Source organism: Danio rerio, chromosome 7, assembly GCF_052040795.2.
Source record: "Danio rerio strain M-AB ecotype USA chromosome 7, GRCz13ab, whole genome shotgun sequence".
Lineage (NCBI taxonomy): Eukaryota > Metazoa > Chordata > Actinopteri > Cypriniformes > Danionidae > Danio > Danio rerio.
In genome coordinates this window covers 50,452,626-50,475,000 of record NC_141027.1, presented here as the reverse complement: position 1 = coordinate 50,475,000, position 22,375 = coordinate 50,452,626, and the positions used below count along the sequence as shown (strand labels likewise).

At 37.3% G+C, this 22,375-nt stretch overlaps 1 protein-coding gene across 17 annotated transcripts in view; it reads left to right on the top strand.

Annotated features, from left to right (window-relative positions):
- Window positions 1–428: 428 nt before the first annotated feature.
- brsk2b (BR serine/threonine kinase 2b) overlaps window positions 429–22,375 on the top strand; it is a 268,040-nt gene continuing 246,093 nt past the window's right edge. For all 17 annotated transcript variants that reach the window (XM_087261795.1, XM_087261790.1, XM_087261796.1 and 14 more), the window contains exon 1: window positions 429–717. In XM_087261795.1, the coding sequence (XP_087117921.1) occupies window positions 624–717 (94 nt within the window). In that variant the 5' untranslated portion in view covers window positions 429–623. The remainder of the gene's footprint in view (window positions 718–22,375) is intronic.

Here is a 22,375-nt window from a genome sequence, read left to right as displayed (position 1 = left end):
GATGGATTACAAAAAACAAAAACACATACGCGAAATATTTAATCTACAAATCTGTCCATATCATACCAGCAAGAACTATTTATGAAACATGCCAAACAGATATATAAGTATAGGTAGGCTATAGCATCATTTTAAATTAGCGATTAAACATTACGTCTAAACAAACAAACAAACAAACAAACAAACAAACAAACAAACAAACAAACAAACACACTTTTTGTATCCATTAAAACCAAGATAAAGGTAGCCTATGTAAAGGCATGTAAATGTATTAATATAATTTGTAATATTAAGAAACTAATTATTGAAACAGCACCTTTAAGCATCTCTGTCAAGAAATGTGCGTTATGCGCGCACACACGCAGGCGCAAGCTGAGCATCACACGCACCCGCGCGCGCGCACACACTCACACTGCTGTGAGATTATCAGAGCGCTCGGCAGCAGAGAGAGAAAGAGGGAGACGCGGAGGAGAGCAGCAGCCCCACCGATTCTCAAGCGAGAGAGAAAGGCACAGCGTCTGGAGCAAGAGCTGGGCGGGGAAATAACTGCGGTACTCAAGAAATACTTCATTGCCGAACTGCAGCAATTTGTCGGCATCGCAACTTCGTCCGTGTAAAGCAAAATGTCATCGTCGGGGAAAGACAACAGCTCCCAACAACATGCGAATTACGTGGGACCGTATCGCCTGGAAAAGACGCTTGGCAAAGGACAGACAGGTTTGTCCTTTTGTGTGCTTGATTTCTGCAGCTGCTCAACACACTCGCCAGATGACTAGATGTGATGCTCGCATGTGTGTATATGTGTGTGTTTGTGTGCGTTTGCTTGAGCTGACATGTCGTTGTGTAGAGAGGTTTTGGGGAGATTAAGGACCCCAGCCTACTTCTTTGACCATCCTGTCAGTTGCAAGATGCTTTATTTTGGGTGGAACAAGTTGAAAACCCCGCTTTGTTATTGATTCTAGAACAGGAACTTGGTTTTCGCAAATGACAGTTTGCCTTTGCGGCTCTGGTTTGCTTCTGCCTAATGCCGTTAATCCCGATTTGTCAGACAACGGGATGTGGTTGCACTTGCAGGTCCCACTGCTGAATCCATTTACAAGCTCTAGAACTGAATGTTTGACATCAGGTGGCTCTCTGAGGATGATGATGATGCTGATGATGATGATGATGGGACAGTTTTGGTGCATCCATAGTGCACCAGGTGTTCAACCTAATTCTTCCTGCAGTCCGGTGGTGCTGAAATATAGGTGCTGAAGTTTGAGATATAAACGAAACCAGGTTTGCTACAGGCAAAAAGAAAGTGTTTTTTTTTATTTGAGCTGTTGCAATAATCAATACTGCAATCATCCAGGTTGATATGACCAGAAAAGGAATTATTCTTACATTCACGTCAGCTTGTTGTTGAGGATGGCTGCATGACGTAGGAGTGTGGAAGAATTATTGATCTGGCGTCAATGCTTTTTTTGTGCTCAATGTTCTGTTGCCAGTGGCTTCTTCTGGTGTGGCTTTGGTAGAGAACAATTATTGAGTCGATATCACTGGCCAGACGTATCCAAGACAAGTGCCTGCAGCTGTTACGCAACACATGAACTGCAACTATATATCGGCTGTTTTGAAGAACATGGAGTTGATAGTCTGGTCTTCGTCTTCTGGTGTTTCTCATTAAGGCTGCACTCTTAACAGTCATGACTTTGACATATAGATGAGTAGTTGACAGCTGACAGTACTTGTTTATATATTTTTAAAGACGACCTCATTGAATCGTATTGTGCGCCGTTTATTAACTTGTATGTATTTCAGTTTTAACAAATGTTTGTTCCAGTGATCATTCATTCATCAATCATTCATTTTCTTTTTGGCTTAGTGTCTTTATTAATCAGGGGTCGCCACATCCGAATGAACCGCCAACTTATCCAGCATATGTTTTACACAGCGGATGCCCTTCCAGCTGCAACCCAGCACTGGGAATAACCCATACACTCTTACATTTACACACATACACTGAGCCAATTTAATTTAATTAAGTTCAACTCCCCTATTTTCCATGTCTTTGGACTGTGGCGAAAACCAAAGCACCCGGAGGAAACCCATGCCATCACGGGGAGAACATGCAAACTCCGCACAGAAACGCAAACTGTCCCAGCCGAGGCTCGAACCAGCAACCTTGTTGCTGTGAGGTGATCTTGCTACCCACTGCGCCACCTTGCTTCCCCAAATATTCAATATTTAGAGTACAAAGCAATGCACTGAATAGGGTATCTATATTTCTATGAAACGTGGACAGTATGTTGTATCCACTAAAATTCTGAAGTGTGCAATTAGCAGACACTTTGCTATCCTATAGGTCTATGGAGGATTTGCTAAAAAAAATCTTAGGTGGATGGATGTTTTCAAGGAGGCAAGACCAGGAGTGTTGTTACTCAAGGCTAAACTGAATGCCTGTACATTTTTAGACAGGCAGAAGTCACAATGAACAGTCAAATGCAGATTCAAGGAGTGTACCAGCATGATGGATGTAGCAGTATATCTGAGTGTACTTAATCAATGCTTGAGAACCACGTTCTTCATAAATTAATTCAGTATAAACCCAGCTTCTCTCTGTAGGAAAAGGAGCCAAAAGTATTGATGACTCATCTTGCACTCATGGGCGTGTGCAAAGTTTTGTCCAGTAGTCTTTCTGAGCACCTTCTTCTGCCTAGCAACAGCGATTAGCTGTTGGTTGATCATTGTGCATATATTGTAAAAAGCGATATGATCAATTAATGATGACAGCATATGTTTTTAGTTCATTGTAACTTATTAAACTATGTTAATCACGTTCTAACTTAATTCTATAAGTTATGCAAGCTGTTTAAAGTCAGTTGAACTAAATATAAGTTCAAGTATCTGTGTTCTTCACTAAATAGCTATTGGCTGTTCAAAAATAGCTATGCCACCACCCTCAGTGTGTCCTGCCACAACTTTCTGTTTCAATACATTGTCACATGAAAATAAACAGCACTCATCAATCCATTTTATGGCATTTTAATGGAGTAGTTTTCTTAAAAATGACAGTTCAGTTATGGTTTAACACCCCTCCCCCTATAAAAACAAGCATAAAAACCTGCATAATAATATAAAAGATATTTTGAGAAATATCTTGAGTTTTTTTTCCTTGAATGTCACCAAAACAGCTTGGTTACTAACGTTTTCTTGTGTTCTGCTGAGGAAGGAAGTCTTAACACAGATGAAGAACGAGACAAGAGTGAGTTAAAGGATGACAGAATATTCTTTATTGGGTTAACTTCCCCTTTAAATAGCAATCAGCAGATTTATAGGCAGATTTCTCAATTAACCGAACAATATGCAACCAGTGCAAGCAATGTGTTTCTATGACATGAGACCTGTAAATAAATGTTGAGCGGAATCGAAGGCTCGTACTGTTCGTTCGTGAATAGAACATTCTGTCGGCAATTAAACCATTGGCACCAGTTCTTAAAATGGTTCTTGGTGTCGCCTGTGGTAAGAAGAGCGGGCTGCTTGTGACTGGTTTAGCGGAGGGTATTCCTGCTCGTTCTGCTGCCGTTGGCATGGCTGCTGAGAGAATGCTGCACAATAAACGCCGCTTCCCAGTGCTGCCGCTGCAGAGGAGAGCCCATATGTCATGAGAGAGGCTCACACAGAGAAAGAGGAGCTTGGGGGAGGGGTAAGGATAGATGGAAAGGGGGGTGGTTTTGGGGATGAGAGAGAGAGAGTTCTCAGAGCTAAAGCGGGACCCCCATGGGAAACCGTAAAAAGGACGCTCTAGTTTAATTTACCCCCCTCCCACACCTCCCCAAATCAAAACGGATGTACGTGCCTGTATTTTTGCCATGCCTGTTTTCTTTGTGACGCTTTAGCCGTTGCATGCATAGTGCTTTCTGTCTGAGTCTGCTGAAAGTCGGCAGAGGAAGATTACAGGAGATCACAGGCTGAGACGGATTGGATTGTGGTAGTGGTTGCTAAAAAACAATGATAATATAACAATCTACTAGGGGTGTTGCAATATGTTCATATCATGATTCCCTCCAGCATACAGAACTGATCTACTGTACATATCAGATCTGATATATATATATATATATATATCAATATACAGTTTCAATATACATCAATATACGATGCTCAATGACTTTTTGAACAAAGTCATAAGAGAGAGAAAAATATGAAGCGTTTAGATGCAAAAACCTAAAAGCCATTTGATATTCTTTTCTAAAATTAGCATTTTTCTTCAACTTTTGTGTGTTGTGTTATTCATTTTACATTTATAGTGACAGATAAGTTCTTTTCATTGCCTTTCAAGTGAACATAAACATAGGAGGTTGAGATAAATTCCTATTTCAGACAGCATTTATAGGTTTTTGCATCTGAACTCCTCATATTTCTTTTTAAAATGCTTAATTGTAAGGCATTTGATAAACTTTTTTATTCATTAAAATGTAAGTGTTAAAATTTGTTGTTAACCTCAGGAATAAACTTTAATTGGGTTGAACTTGAAATTTGAACCAACATTGAAAAATACTTAGTTCATAGGGTGTGTCAGAACACCTCCACCTTTAGATTGGTTCGATAGTCCATTTCCTCTACGTAAAAGCAATGAGGTTTTGGTCAACTTGTCTACTGTGTGTATCTGGAGGAATGCCATACCTGCAGTCATGTTCTGTCACTGTTGAAAACAACACGAAACCTTTCACCCTGTCAGGTCACATTGTCAGGTTGGGTTGTGTGGTCTCAGGAGGAAACTTGTGCAATTCTTGACGTTTGAAAAGGGGATCGGTGTGATTCTTGTATTTGATGGAGTTCTATGGTGTGAACAAGAAATGGTCTCAGAGATCAATTCTTTGTGTCCACTTTATTATGAACACCAAAAGGATTGAAGCAACATTCAGCTTATGAACAATTCCATGCAAATGTCAACCTTGCCATGAAAAAATTTAATTTTCACCAAAATATTAAAACCGTTTCTGTGTTTTTTTTGTAAGCAAGTGTTTTACAGTGCTTAAGAAATACTCCAAAATGTTTCTGTCAATGCTTTTAAACAATTTGATTTGATTTACCGAAGTCAAGTCGAATAGCAATTTCACATTGGTCACATCCATAAAGCAGAGATGTCACATCCATAATGCTTTTCCTTCATAAATGCAAAAAACATTAACAAAAATTAAATCAATCATGTATGTTCTATAGTGAATCAACCCGTATCCCTTTGATAGCATTATTTTTTTGGGTTGTGCAGTTTAATTAATGTATGTATGTTGTATACTGCAAACTCACATACTGTTTTGGTCACATCCGTAACGCATGATTATTTTCCACATTTAAAGTATAAAACATGTTTACAGATTTACATTTTTCTGATCCCTTAACTCTGTGGTTAGTTGTTCTGGAAAAAATAAACAGATGTTTTAATATAATGTTAACATAAACTGTCAATGTGAATTTATGGTTGGAGTTTTTACAATAAATGTCACATCCATAATTCTGGAATTGCTCCTATTCCTTTTCTTTTTTACTTTAATGCAAGGTTAGACTGCATGAAGCCCTGATTTTCCTTCACTGACAGGTCACCGACGAGTTTTGAGAAACTGCAGACAAATGCCTGAAATCACAGGCAAATCGGTGCTCGTTCACGTGAGTAACAATCGCACAGTGTGAACTATCAAAGACGCAATCTGGGAGAATCGCAGATGAGTCGCTGACACGCGTGAGATATTTGGCATGCTCAATATCTGGAGCTCTTGCCGATTCAAAATCATGCTGCATAAAAATGTGTTCTGATTGAAAATAACATTGACAATCACCTACAGCCAATGAGAGAGCAGCATCCACTAGTATGAGTATCTGCAGGCCAGCGTGAGAAGTTAAGTGCGCTTATTTTCAGTCAATTTGGACTTAAGAAATGGAGGAAAAACTAGTGTTAATTTGGTAGGAGCACCTGTATCTGTTTGAACGTGTCACAACTGGGTCGAAAAAGAAATAAGCCAAGGAGAAATTGCTAATTCCTTTCACAACCCTGGTAAGCAAAATAAGTACATTTTCAACCACACTAAAGGCTTCTTTCTTATTATTAACAAAATATCTATGTCATGACCTGGCAATGTTTCCATGTCACTCTTACGTATGTTTGGTTGTGAGACGTAGTTTGCAAACCGAGACAAAGTTCGACGATTCTCCTATTGTAAAGTCATGCAATGTGAAACCCCCTGTAGCTGATCCATCTTGCAGTGTAAACAAAGCAGCGACGAAATGCTAGCCCAGATAGTCCTGCCGTGTGAATACATCTGACATGACGCGCAGTCTGAACTCAGCATAAGTTAACTTGATTTGGTTTCAGGATTTGGTAACTAGGTCTGAAAACACTATTAGTTTATGTTCAATGATAGTTCACCCACAAAAATTAAACATTTTCTGTGCATTTACTCACTCAGTACATCCGAAATCCAAAGATTTTAGATTTTCAACTCGGGCTTGGCGATATGGCACAAATGCAAATCTCGGTAATGGTTTTCCATACTGAACGATAACAATATATATTTCGATATCAGTTGTAAATGCTTCCAGATTTAAAAGGGTACCCCAACAATGACTTAAGCCACAAAAATTAGAGGGTCCATTAAATGGCATAACATATTTTCGGATTATAAATTTTCGGTGGCGAAAAATTTTGTACATTTCTAATATCAACACACTTCTAGATTCTCATTGTTGCAAATTTCTGCTCTTTGATTGGCTCTAAGATCAGTATAGAGTAAAACAGTCCAGAGCTTATTGTTATTGACATTTTATCGAGATTTGATATAATATAATTTATCGACCCAGCCCTATTTTCAACAGTGGTCTTTGGAGATTTATAAAATGCAAGTCAGTGGCACTTTTTCAATAAAAAAAGACCATGAGCTTTCATCAGGTATCAATTTAGTTTTGCCTGCTTGTTTTTTGACTCTCAAAGTGCCACTGGGTACATTTCTAACAGTTAACCAGACCTTTATATTACAACACATTATATTAGTGGCACTCCTAATATGAGACTAAATTTACTCTTTTCATATCCCCTCTACTTATTCCCACTTCTTCACCTTTCCTCGCTCCGCCAGTGTGTCCCAAAGGAGGCTCTTTAATGAAGCAGCGAAGTACCTGAATCACGCACGCTGTCATGGGCAGAAACAGAGCCCGCTCGCTGGGTCAGGGGTAGATGGCGTGTACGGGCAGGCTTCATGCAGAGCGTGTTAGAACTCCAGGCCTTTACTGCACTTCCAGCGTGGACATGGAGATAATCAAGCTATATATACACACTACCTCAGGGCCAGTGAGTGTCTGTTACTGCAGAGATGCTGTTGCAAGGCGGATATGAAGAGCTGCGGGCAGAAGCACATTAACTATGGTCGTTTTGCTGCAGTGCACGTAGGGTTCATTTCAATCCAAGGTTCCACATATACAGTAGGATGCCGTTGCTTCTGTTTGCCAGAATGCAGTTAAAAATGCTGCGTTAACATTTCACAGAATTAAAGTGAACCATTCTAAAAAAAAAAACTGTTTTTATTTTTATTTATTAAAAAAAAAACAATAATTCCATTGTATTTCCCCAATTAAAAACAGATTTATCTATTTGAATGGACAGATTTCATGGTTGTTAAAGAATTTCATGGAACTTTTGAGTCCTTTAAAGAACCTTTTATTTATAAGAGTGAAGGCTGATGCATTGACACTTTAAAGTGAATTGAGTCTGAAGAGTGAAAATAATGCCTGCCATTGTTCAGAAAAACAAATAGTGCCGCCTTAAACTCATTCCAATACTGATGTGTCGTAAATAGAGATGTTATTTCAAAGCAATGCCCATCTTGGAATTGCTTCAGACATTTAGCCTCATTTTAATGCATGATTGTATGCTGTGGATTTAAAATATGCAAATTATGCATACTGTTTCGAAAAATTTAATACATGATTTTATTCCACAATTTAAAGGCAGCGGCACAGTGGCTCGGTGGTTAGCACTGTTGCTGGTTCGAGTCCCAGGTGGGCATTTCTCTGTGGAGTTCTCTCCATGTTTGCATGGGTTTCCTGCGGGTGCTCCGGTTTCCCCCACAGTCCAAAGACATGCGCTATAGGTGAATTGGATGAACTAAAGTGGGCTCAGTGTATGAGTGCGTATGTGAATGTGAGTGTATACAGGTAGGTGTTTCCCAGTACTGGGTTGCAGCTGGAAGGGCATCCGCTGCGTAAAACGTTGGAATAGTTGGAGGTTTATTCTTCTGTGGTGACCTCTGATAAATGAGGGACTAAGCTGAAGGAAAATGAATGATTGAGTGAATTTAAAGGCATAGTTCGTCAAAGGTTTTAATTACATTGTTCCCCATTAAGGACCATATCTCCGGTTAATTATAGGAACTCAGTTATAGGAACTATCCACCAAGATTTTTCCAGGTTGTGTTCAAACTGTCAATGAGTACTCTTAAGTGACATAAACTCGTCATAAAATCATTATTTTAAGCATGTCATTCAGTGATGCTAACAATTGTAGCACAGATAATGATTTGATCTATCTTTTGGGGTTTTTTATGTTTGCGATGTAAATACAGTATGTCAACTATGTGCTTTAAAATGCAATTATTGTTAAGCCCCGGTCAGATCACATGAATTTGTCACGATTGTGGCACAATTTTCTTGACGTAGGGTGTTGTGGGGATTCACAAATGACAAATGAGTGTCATGATCGTTTTTTTTTTTTGTTTTTTTTTTGTGTAATTTGGCATTGTTCAAAACAATCAATACTAGGTCTGTGACGCCTCACTATTGCAGAAAGTCTAGCATGTTTAATGTTTTTTTTCTCGTTCTTCATGACGAGTTCCGTCACATGGGTGACACTGTGCATTAGGAGCACATAATTTTTCCGATATATCAGTGGTTGCTGCCATTAATGCACTGGTCAGGTAGTCAAAAATAGATTGCATATTTACTCATAAGTGGGTCACGGGTGAACAACATTAATCATTGGCTATGCAAACTTAAAACACCTTAATTGAAAAAAAAAAGTTGTTAAAGTAATTTTATCTGACAAACTGGCAGAAATATGCAACATTTTTATTCTCACAACAAGTTTCTGAGTTCTCTCAGTCTTCCAACAGAGTTTGTTCTCCCGAGGTAATATGGGAAAATTTTTTAGTGCTGCTACTAAATCACAAAAGCATTTCCTGCTTATTCAAATTTGTCGTTAATAGTGAAAACAGTTTAACATAGGCTTCTCTAAAACGGTGAATATTTAGACTTGTTTTGAAGCACTTCACTTCAAATGTGATTTGTTATTCTTGTTTATAGATAACTGAGCAACAAAAGATGCATTAAAATTAAGATATAAATTATACCAAACAAAATTTGTTTTAAATAAGATATATATTTCCAAAAAAATAAACAAATTATATTTTTGTTTGTGTTTTGTTTTGTGGAAATCAAGGATTTATTGAATGCTTCCCTGTAATTGTTGTGTCACAAACCTCTGTCATATATTTGCTCATTTTATTATGTCAATATTTTAAAGATTATGTCTTGAATATCTGGTGTCCTTGGTGCTGATGTGCTTTCATATTCTCTGTCTCAAAATATCTTAATATTGAAAAGGATTCATAAGTTTTGTCCTATCAATGTCATAAAAATAATGTAGTTATTAGTTGTCTGCAAGCATCAGTGCTTATTAAGAGTGAAATAAGAAAAAAAATTGAAATTGATATAAGAAATATTGTTATAACAACACAAGTGGATGCTTTGGTCAATAACACTCGTCATAGACTTCACGGGATGACTGATCATGAAGGAACGTGTAGTCTGGCACACTTGTTACCCACAACAAGTCAAGATTTTATCAAGAAAAAAATCACATAGTCTGACAGTGACTTTCGTAACCGACAATTAAAATCGTGTAATCTGTCTGAGTCTTTACTTTTAGTTAAGACACACTACTTTGGAGTAGAGGCTGATTTAGTTTTTCCAATCTCTTAAGTCCTACAACTTAAATCATTTCCACTTTATGCTGTGCAAAACAAACCAAAAAGTTGGTATTTCCGACAATAGTTATAGGAACTAAGAAATCTTCCTCTACACTTAAAGCCTATACTGACTTTAAATTCATTGACAAAATAAAAGTTCTAATGAAATGCTTTGGTATCACAAGACAGTAATAACACAGTGCCTTGTTATATGCAAAATAGGTCTGTATAGTGTCTTTCACTAACGAAGGAGTACTGTTTTAAAATAATGCTGTTATCAGGGGAATATTATATTATGCTTTAGGATGCATCTTCTTGATCGGCACAAAGAATGTTTTGTGTTTTAGCCTTGAAAAGCCTGTTTGAAATGTCAGCTGTTGACTGTCTTGCTGAGCTGACTTTGTGAACAATTTGTCAGTGTGTTTCTGTCTGAGGGGGTTGCCGTCTCCCAGACATATTCCAGCTTTCGGTTGGCTCTCATTTAGTAAGTGCCGGATAGCAGTGGTTGGTTGTCATGGCTGCGCCCCCCTTCCCACAAGCCTTTTCTCACAATGGCCATGCTTTCCATCTTAGAGATCAGAGGCAGACAGCAACAGTCCTCGTTGCCCCTCTTTCCCACCCTTGATTTATGTAGATTACATTCAGTCTCCACTATTAACACTGTAAAATGTACACAGATTAATCTACGGAGGAGTACGCGGCCTTTACGTCAAACGCAAGAAATTAATCCTGCTGAAAAAAAAACAAAAACGTTGAAGGAATGCAAACGCCAGAGTGATTGGTAGAGCCGGCCTGATTCCACTGATGGACTCTTATGCGGGATTAGATATGGTGCGCATTTATAGCTGGAATGAACTGCCAACATTTTGCTCCTTGTTGACTAGCAATTATATAAATAGATTGTATATTTAGTTGTGGTTTATTGCTCATTCTTGTCGCTCTTCATTAACTTCTTTTCCACTGAATTCTCTCTTCCGTGCCCGAGGAGCATTTTTCGAGAGATTCCATGCTTTTCCTGCAAGAGCTGCCAGTGTTTCGTGGCCAAACATTGTCATGGTGAGGAATATAAAATGAGTAGTGGCAGTGTTGTTTTAGATTATTATATTTCGATAAATGAGTTTGAGGATGTACTGCAAATGGATGCTAAATAACTAAAACAATACTGCACATATTAGCTGGGACAAACATTGGATTAACCCAGTAACTTAAGGTCATACATTGACCTAAAGGCAGAACAGGTGGGTGGGCTAATGCACTAATCTGAAAGATTTAACAATATACATCAATAGTATAGGTAGTGTTTAACCCTTGGTTTAGTTTTACTAAAACACAGCCTACACAGTAAAAGCAATAGCTGCCCTCACTAATAAACGTAAGTGCAGTTAACTTATGATGAATAAGTTTCTTCACCTTACAATATTAAAACAAGCAATCCCAACATTTTAGCACATTTAGTTGTTAAACTACATAGATTCAGGTAGTCTTGACTTACAATAATTTGCATTTACAACTTTTGAGAGGTCGTGTCAAAAGCATATGAATGATAGAGAGTAGTGATAATTGAACTGAAGAAACAGGTGGAAGAATTAAAACTTATAATCAGACATAAGCAAAATAAATCTGAGTGATTTTGCAATTCTTTGATGTTTAAAATTAAAAAATGTATTAATATATTATATTATTATTAATAAATGTAATAATATTTATATGATCATAAATGAAATTAACAGTCACAGAGTCGCTCAACCTGTGCAGTGCACATGCCCTTTTTAGTCTTGGATAGAAAGTGCCCATCCAAAATGATCTGAAAAGCCCCCGCGACTACCCTTCACTCTTCAGTTCGCGTCACCAACGCACCATATCATGTCAAATAAACTCACATTATTAGCATTTAACACTGAATAAAGCGCATGAGGTGTGCCTGAGGTGATCATTGCCCTAATTTTCTGTAGCTGTTTATATAATATTTACTTTTAATGTGCTTCTTAGGACATAAACACTGTTGCTTTTAGAACATGATTTAAATCGTCCTTTAATCAGCCTTTGTACTTGTATTCAAATTTGTACAAATTATCCTATTTTTGGGCAAATTGTGAGATCGGGAATGTTATATCTACTAAAAATTCTTTTTTTGTTCTTGATTAGGAATTCCGTAGTTTATGATCTTAAAACTGTAGATTTCATGGGCTACATTTATAGTGTAAATCTGACATATAAGTCTCAAAAGAAGGTCAATGTTATATTTTGTTTGTAAATCGTGCGGACTAAAATGAAGCTGTTTATTTGTGCTATTTCTAATATTGTCAGTGGTATGGTGTTGTGCATTGCATTGTGTAGTTTAGGTGGTCCCCTCCCCCTTCCCCGATGCAGAAAATTGCTCCCCAGTGCCTGATGCAGCTGTGAAGCCTTTTATCAGAGAAACACAGCAGAGACCCTTAACTCCTGCTGTTGTCCCTACCATGTCCCTCTCTCTATCTCCATCACAACATCCCTGTCAGCACCATCTTCCAGTTTTGCCTTCTTCCTAGGTGTGCTATCTGTACTTAACACGACCTGTTGAAGTTTTAGCTGTGGGGTTTGACAGTCCTAAGGTTGGAGTCTGAACGGGACTGACTTGGACAGTTCTGATGTGACTTGATTTGCCATTTGCCGTTTTATCAGAAATAGCACAGCCAGGAGCAATAATTACACAAATTGAATCTTACCATAAGAGCATGTAAGTGTCCTGAAATGCTACCAGTACATCTGCCGTGACACAGTCCAAACAGTGGGCACCGCCACTCAACAGATGGACTAATTCCGGGTTTAATTAGGATAGACGTTTAGCCTGCAGCCCGTGTAAAGTGTTCGCGTGTCTATGAGCAAGTTCAAGCCGGCAAGTGCAGATTAATAGGAATACACTGGTATTACATGGACAGGGAGGGAGAGGGGGTGAAATGAGTGAAAGGAATCAACTGCAGAAGCAGATGTGGAGGGAGAGGACAGAAACAGAGAGTTTGGTGAAAATAGAGAACATACAATCTGCCATTCTTTTACTCGGCTTCAGACACATTTTGAATGAAATTCTGGACAACTCTTTCATGAAGTTACAAGGGTTAATGGGAAAATCGTTATCGTTCTTTCATTTTAAACCCATAAGACAAGGTTGATAAAGCCTGAAGGTGATGATACATTGGGCAACTTTTAGAGCAATGTTGTCCGGCAACTCTTGGCAATGTTGTCGTCAGCGGGCAACCAGATGAGACACAGGGCAACTATTTAGTGTAATTCAGTGTTACCGTCTTCTCCCAGCAGCTTGCTCCAAGCCCCGATTGTAAGCTTTAACATTGTTGTACAGCTCTCATTAGCCCAATGCAAGAGTGGATGTCTATTTATCATAGCAGAATGAAGCAAAATAACGCTTAACAAATCATATTACTATTAACAATAATGCTAAAGTGATGATTGCAATAGAAGGAAACACAAAACGACATGCTAAAACTTTAGACCTATACACAAGTTTATAAGGAAGCTAAATCAGCTATAGTGCACCTTTAAATTGGACAGCTGTTGGTATTGTAATAATAAGTTAATAATTATAAGTTAATGCTCAACTGCTGCTGAGCAAGCGACGTCTTGATTAAATTTTTCAGACAGCTTGAAGCTGGTCAAATCATTAGCTCACATTGCGATTGGAGGATCTCAAAAAATTGCAAATAACCGATCTAACTGATCAAGATGCAATTTTCTTGCTCATTTTCAAAGCGAAGCATCACCCCACTGGTGCAGACAGTTATTAAACTTCCTGAGAATGAAGGCTATAGTTAAAGACAGGTTTTTACAAATGTTAGTTTGGAGATATGAGGGGAGTAAACCCAGATTTATAAGCAAGGATATGCCAAGATATGCCAATGCTTAAGCCTTCGAGTGCACAAAGTAGACCATCCTGTCACTCCACTGAAAGCTACTTAAACATTTGTAAACAATCCAAATGAATTAAGCCATTTAATCAGGGTCTTCTGAAAAGACACAATATATTTATAAGAACTAATCGAAAGCTTTTGTTCATGTATGAACTCTGATCAATGCAGCTACATAGAGAAGATCAATTAGGTAAACTGAAAATAAACTTTGTTTGTTTATCACATCAATAAAGCATGTTTGAGCTTTCATTTTGTATGTTTGATGTGCTTTTTATGAATATGCATGTTTCAGTTCTGATGGGCTGGGTGAATATTCTATAATCGATCTAATTGTTCCAGGTCAATTATTTTTCCTACCACGAGTAAAGTCATGTGACCCCCGCTCAGTTAAGGCTGATTTATACTTCTGGGTTGAATGCATGAGTATGGTTCAGTGCAGCTTTCGCGTGGTCACATACCCGCGCACCTTTAAAAAAATGGAACTACACTTTGCACTTTTGCACTACATTAACAATGACTGTAAGCTGCACCAGAGATGCCTCGATGTGGCATATTTTCTATTACAATAAAATTACTTTAAAATATTTGTTTACAGAAGATTCAAGAAAAGCAAAATTGCTATAGAAGTGGCCAATACATTTGATGTGCTAGATTCCATGTCAGCTTCATGCTGTGATTGCTTTTATGTGTTGAACCGGTCAAAACTGTATTCGCCGATAATCTTCCACTCCAGTGGGCTGTTAACAGTTGCGTCCGGATCATTGAGCTCAAAACCAGATCAGTCCAATTTTTGGACACTTTGTGTTATGTGTGATTTATTAAAAATGACCAGCTCCCAAGAATTTATAAAACAGTCATTGCCACTTTAACGCACAATGATTTCTATCTGCTTCTCCACATGTTGCTCCGATAAACTTGATTGTATGAATTTAATACTTTGAAATAACTCAGAATTATATGCACAGTTATTATTAGTTTTGACTTATTCTGTCATTTTGGTTAATCTGTACTATATACAGTTGAAGTCAGAATTATTAACCCCCCTTTGAATTTTTTTTTCTTTTTTAAATATTACCCAAATGATGTTTAACAGAGCAAGGAAATTTTCACAGTATGTCTGATATCTTCTGGATAAAGTCTTACAGTATTTATTTATTTTTTTCGGCTAGAACCAAAAGCAGTTTTTAAGTCAAAATTATTAGCCCCTTTAAGCTATATTTTTTACGATAGTCTACAGAACCAATCATTGGTATACAATAACTTGCCTAATTACCCAATCCTTTCTAGTTAACCTAATTAATATAGTTAATCCTTTAAATGTCACTTTAAGCTGTATAGAAAAATGCAGTCTAATATTATGTACTGTCATCATGGCAAAGATAAAATAAATCAGTTATTGGAAATGAGTCATTAAAACTATTATGTTTAGAAATGTATTGAAACAAATATTCTCTCCATTAAACAAAAAATTGGGGAATAAACAGGCGGGTAATAAGTCAGGGGGGCTAATAATTCTGACTTAAACTGTACATAAACATATGGATAACATGCAAAGAGTATTCAGTAGGCATGCACAATATATCGGTTCAGCATCGATATCACAATGTGTGTTGAGTCTGAATTATAGTTCACCAGGATCTACAGAACACATGTGATTTGTAGAGTCATTGCTAGGTGTAACCATAAATGAGTAAAGGTTTATAATTTGCTTGTGTTTTAAGGGTCTGTGACTGAGCATTTCAACATTTGGGCACAAACATGATGATGTTTGGATGTATAACGAAGATTAATTGTGTTTAATTATTTACAGTAAACACAATTTGTCTTGTTTCTAGACCAGATATCTCCATTTCAAAGCAAAAGCAAGATTATTTTATGCATTCCATTGGCAGTTAATGTAGCTTGTTATAAAGGAAAAACTATTCATTTTGATCAATTTGCTCTGAAGGTGAAAACAAATTACTATTTTTACTTGATCTGAGATTTATTGGATATTTGAGCTAGAAACAGGACAAAGCAAAGATGAAAAGCATTTTTTTTACCCAAATACCCAAATACCCAGTATTTTACCCAAATACTGTCAGACCCTCCAGAAAAACCGCCAAACAGTGCTATTCAAACTATCTTGTGAAACGGGATTCACATTGCAAATTTATTGCAGAAAAATAAAATACAGCAATATCAGATTTTCCAATATTGTGCAGTTCTAGTGTCCAGGATTTTTTTAAATACCATACATTTAAAAAAAAAATTCATACAGATACCTTTTATATTCCACAAAAGAAAGGAAGTGAATCGATTTTAGAATGAGAATGACAAGGGACAGAATAAATATGTAGGTGAACTAGTCCTTCAGAAAGTCCCTTATTTGTGTTACTAAAAAAGGTACTCAAGCATGAACACGTCAAACTCACCCAGTTACAAATGATTGAAGGCTAAACAATAATCTCTACACACTGGGAAAAAGGCAGTGTGACAATAAAAATCCATTTATTATATTGTTTGGCTGTTTGTGTCATCATCACGCTGGTACTGTATGAATGAAATGAGGTGTCATGTCATTTTGCACGCATGATTGGTTGGTAAAGAACTCAGTAGGGCTGAATATCCTGTCCAGATGGTGGGCTTTGGTCTGACCGTGTCATTAGTCAGGTGGTTGCTGATGCTTGCTGCCCCTTTATTCACAATGGAGAGGCGTCAGCTTTGTTTTACATGAGAGTAAATTAAAGAGAATTTGAACAGGTGATTTGCAGGATTGACTATATGTACACCAAGCTTGTAGACTAGCAATTTAGAAATCACACTTTCAGTGTATTAATAGTGTGACTGTAGTATCAACCAATCATTGCACAGCGCACGCCAGCAATAGAATAATAGCTACACACTTCTTTTTTTTTCTCTCTGTCTAAGGCAACTTGAATGTTTCTATGGAAACCGGGGAGGCTCTGTGCAATTTTATACATATGTTTTCTGGACGGCTGTGCCGCATGGTTCCTCAGCCTTGCCTGGAGGGTCCAGCTATTGATCGTAGCTTCTCTGCCTGAGCTATTAGAATGTGAATGAGGATCTCCCCCATCTCTTAATGTGTGCTGAATAATGCCTTTCAAGGCCGAATTTGAGCTTGGACCTTGTCTGATGTTATCTGTAAACTCATAATTTCACGCTTGACGACTGGATCTGGTGTACCAGTGGGACTTTTTGAATGGCCAAAGGTTCCTGTAGAACTGATCACACAGCTTAAATATTCTGTTATCTCTGTCTGTGCTTTCAATGATATACAGTGGCTGGAAAACCTTTAAGGTGCTCAGATGCTTTTTCACTTTGTAGTGCTGTAATAATTCTGCATGTTTGTTTTAATGGTTTCAATTGTGTTCGCTTACATGAGATCAGTCATCGGTGGTCTTATGTTTAACATGTATATGGTCACATCATAGGGGCTGCCTTGTTGAATAGCACAAAAAATCAAGTGCTATTATGCTACTGCTCAGGGTTGCCAGGTATTCATAACAAATCCAATTGCTAATTAAAACTAGCTCATAAGTCGCCCAATCAAAGTGGAAGGACATGAGATACAGTGGTCCCCCGCCATAACGCGGTTCACCTTTCAAGGTCTCACAGTTTTGCTAATTTGTTTGTATAGCACATTGTGTTCTGCGTCCTGATTGGCTGTAGACCACTGTCGATCAATCTCATTCGTGCCATGTATCAGTGTACAGTACAGAATGTGTTCAGCTTGCCAAATTGACATTAATCTTTGATCGCCAGCAGTGTGACTCTGAAGTGCTGGACTGTATGTTTGCCAGAATTCTCTCCAACAAACCCCATAATGTAGATAAAACATTCTGCACCTTCAAAGGCACCCACAGTAGCACCCAAAAGGCAGAGGAAGACGCTAACCATTGCACAAAAATTTTGACTTCTGGACATGCTAAAGGAAGGTAGAAGTTTCTTGAGTGTTTAAACACGAGAGAAAAGTGTGAAAATGTTAATGCCTATCTAAGAAAATAGTGTAGTGAGGGCTTTTACAACCTTGAAACATGTATAATAATTGTTAAAAAAAAGCTGAGTACTTCATGGATTTCACCTATTGCAGGCTTTTTTTTTTAGAATGTAACTCCCGCGGTTAACGAGGGACCACTGTATACTAATAAATGGAAGGACTGTAAGGAATGTGATGACATATATAATATACTGGAAATGATGTTTTTGTGGGGCTTATTTTGAATTTTGTGGTTCCTTTCACTATAATTACTCTGTAAAACCCAACAGTCAACTTCATCAAATGAAATGAGTGTAGTTAACTCAAAATTTACTGAAAGATAATTCTACTCATTCGAAAAGAGTTTTGAACTCAGTGTTGAAGGTAATGAGTTAATTAAATACCTCATTACTTCAACTTAAATGGAGTAAGTTCACAGTACTTATATGGATTAGTTTTTTAACTCAAATGGTTTGTAGCAATAAGTTGAGTTTCCTTTATTTGTTGGGTTTTACAGTACTCAGTTGGTTTGAGTTCTCTTCATTTATTGGGTTTTACTGTGCTCAAATTGCTTTATTTAAATGGATTAAGTTTACAGTACTCATTAGGATTAGTTTTTGAACTTAAATGGTTTGTTGCAATCGGTTTCCTCAAATGGTTTGAGTTACCTTAAAGGGCACCTTACCCCTTTTTTCAGATTTAATATAAGTCTTTTGCGTCTCTAGAATGTATATATAAAGTTTCAGATCAAAATACCCATCAGATTTTTCATTATACCTTTTACAAGATGCTGTCTTATACTGATTTCCAGCAGAGGGTGGTTTTGTCGTACTGCGCCTTTAAGCTTTTTCTTTCCCGCCCACTGTTTCTACATGCCTCCTCCCTCAGCTGCGTCAGACAACAGACAGACTTAAAGGAAGGAGGTCTCACGTAGCGTTTGTGAGATACTACAGTAAGAACTAATCTTTACTAATCAGTATTGTGAAGTTGCATTGATGAGTCACACACAATATGCGCACACACACAAACACACACACACACACACACACTGCAGATGATACACACACACACACACACGCAGGCAGGTAGACAGACAGAGCGCGCTTAGCCTAGTTAAGGCTAACCTCAAGTGTGGATATCTGTTATGCTAATGTACAAAATAAACCTGATTTAACTTCCACAAACCGGGATTGAAGCGTCTTCTTTTATAATTGTTCTGACACGCGGCTGTGCTGATGAAGTAAAGCTGAAGTAAAACGCTGTAATTAATTACACACATACTCTGTTTTAAAACACTTTAAACATGTGAAACTTACTCTTAGTCACATTTGATGATGATTGCTGATCCTAGCGAACAGAACAGAGCTTTTATTCCCGGTTGCTTTGCGTATGTCTGCCTGGTCTTGTTGACATATACACGCGACTACCGGAACATGTTAATGCGCGCAGCTGTCAATCAATTTGGTGGGCGGGGGGATCGCACACCTAAGTAATGGTGCGATCGATTTGAAAACAGCTCCAATTGGCCGACCCTTTTTTTTGTAGTTAAATTGAAAAAAAAGGACTGGGTGTGTTCATATCACCCCAGTATGACGGTCTATACACTATACCAACACACAGATCTGTCCAAACAGCTTGAAAAGTAGATTTTTTACCATAGGTGCCCTTTAAATCTTTGGGTTTTACAGTGAACCCATTTCTCTTCAGTTGATTCTGTGGACTTGGGTTTTTTTTACTGCAGAGAACCATGGACTTGGCAACATTCTGCTACTCACTTTTTTAGGTGAAATCATACCATTCATTCAATGTAATAAAACATGCATGTGGTGCTGCATTCATTCTGATGGGTTTCAGTTTCCCCAATTGTCAGATGGTGCCTTAAATTGTAACTGTCAGGTTGACGAGGCCATAAAGGGAATGTCCAACCTAAAATAATAATTCAGTTGTCACCGACTAACTTTTATAATAAGCTTTATAATGTAATTTCAAACTTTTATTACTTATTTTGTTGAAAAAATGTATAGCTTTTTATTTTGTTTATTTTTTGAGGTATTGAAAGTCAGTGTGGTTGTACAGCAGCAAAAATTATATGCAAAATATATTGTGTGAGTTTTTAAAAGTGACCATTATTTAGAATGCATCACTTTAATGCTTCCATGGCATTACAAGTTTACCTTGTAACACTGCAGCGCTGATAATTATTGTTTCTTTTTTTTCCTTTTTTGGAAATATTGACAAACATCTTAATTTTATTGATAAATATCTGATATATTGGTGGCGTAGTGGTTAGTGCTGTTGCCTCACAGCAAGAAGGTCGCAGGTCTAAGTCCCGGCTAGGCATGGGATGATAACAATTTTTAAGATATACCGCGGTTTGAAAAGTCAAGGTTTTAAAATCGTAAAAATTTTCTGTAATACCGTGTATGTGTTAGATTTTTTCTTTACATTTTTTTTTAGGACAACAGTATCTCCAGCAAAAAAAAACAAAATCTAAAGTTGCCGTTTTTAATTGTAATGAAATCTGTGTTTTTGAAACTAATGAAGACAGCAGAAGTCAATGATTCATTTTAATTATTTAGCCTGACATGTTTATAGCTCCAAAATATTAGAAATATTTCAAAACATAAAATGTATTGTGTTCAAAGGGAAAAAAAAGTTTTTGTTTTTTACCCAGACATTTAAAAAGAATGTATTTTAGAGCAGTAATCACAATACCAGGATATGAAACCATGATATTTTTTTTCTAAGGTTATCATACCGTCTGAATCTTATACCGGCCCATGCCTAGTCCTGGCTGGGACAGTTGGCCTTTCGGTGTGGAGTGTGCATGTTCTGCCCATGTTCGCGTGGGTTTCCGGTTTCTCCCACAGGCCAAAGACATGTGCTATAGGTGAATTGGATTAAGTAAATTGCCCATAATATATGAATGTGTGTGTGTGTGTGAATGTGAGGCTGTACGGCTGTTTTCCAGGACTGGATTGCGGCTGGAAGGGCATCCGCTGTGCAAAACATATGCTGGAAAAGTTGGCGCTGTTGATTTCGCTGTGGCGACTCCTGATAAATAAGAGACTAAGCCAAAGAAAAATGAATAAATGAATATCTGATACTCCAATTCTCACAGTTTTGTAAGAACATGTACTTTGTGCTTAGCTTAAAGAGATGAATAATTATTTATTTGATTTATGATTATGGTTAAGAGATAAGAGCTGCTGGAATTACAACATCTTAGTTCATCAACTTCTTCCGAGTTACATAAAAGGTGAATAATAGACTAAACTTCCTAAAAAATGTACAATAAATAGTGTGTATCTGATGTGTGTAAAGCACATCATTAGATTTTGTGTAAAACTATCAGTACACTCTTCTCCATATAATTCAACGTGTCCTTCATTTTACAAACCATAATTGTCTGTTTTACTTCTGTCTATTAGGGATGCTCCGTTCAGGAATTTTTACAGCTGATACCAAGTACTGATTCCTTGTGATGGTGATCGGCCGATACAGAGTACCGATTCTGATGCTTTAAGCTTTATAATGCATAAAGCACAAGTTTACAAGTATGCTACTTATTTGTAGATCTCTCCTTACCTAAGAGAATACATTAAGGATGTTGCATATAATCCCCTAAACACATCTCGTATAATATTTACAGAAAATAATATTAACCAGATAAAAAATGGTAAGAAAAATGACTGATGCAATTTTGAAACACAGCAAATGGAAAAACAATTCAACAAGTCTCAATCAAGAAAAAGTTTTAAGTAAATATTTGATGCATAGTTAAAATGCACACCTATATATTCATGACCTCTTTACTAAAAGGAAGTAGGTCTAAAAACAAATAAATGTGCATATATGTTTTACCTGCTGTATTAAAGGCCCTGCGATTGCTGATACATCATTTACCTCCTTACATGTTTTAACGCTGCTGATGTGTAATATAGGAGTGAGCATGTTTGTCTTCATCTGCAAACTTGTTAACAAACACTTGTGATTGGTTCATGAGATCAGCCAGATAGATGAGTACCGATCGAGTCGTAAAATGTGATTATTGGTCGATACCGATCTCTGAACGATCGATCAGAGCATCCCTAGTATTTATGGATACTAAAATGTCTGAAACCTACAGTTAATGTTATTTATTTTTAAATAATGACAAGATGTTCAAAATCAAGCAAAACATGCTCAGGGGGTTAACTAATGTGTAGGTGCTCTTTGGGTATGGGATTCATCAGAATAAACAGCAAAAGTTAGTCCAACGCACTTAAAAATGTCTAAAAAAAATATGAAAAAGCCTTTATTGACATGGCTGTTCCTTAAAACTGTGCCTATGCATTGCCTTTATCACCAATAAGTTGTTATTAAGGACAAACATCCCACTTTCTATCTTGCTCTGCACTACTTATCGTGGAAAAAGCAGAATTGAATTTAGCAGCTGATGATAAACATTCTAATCACACCGGTGTGATCATACATGTATAAGGGTTAAAGGAACTCAC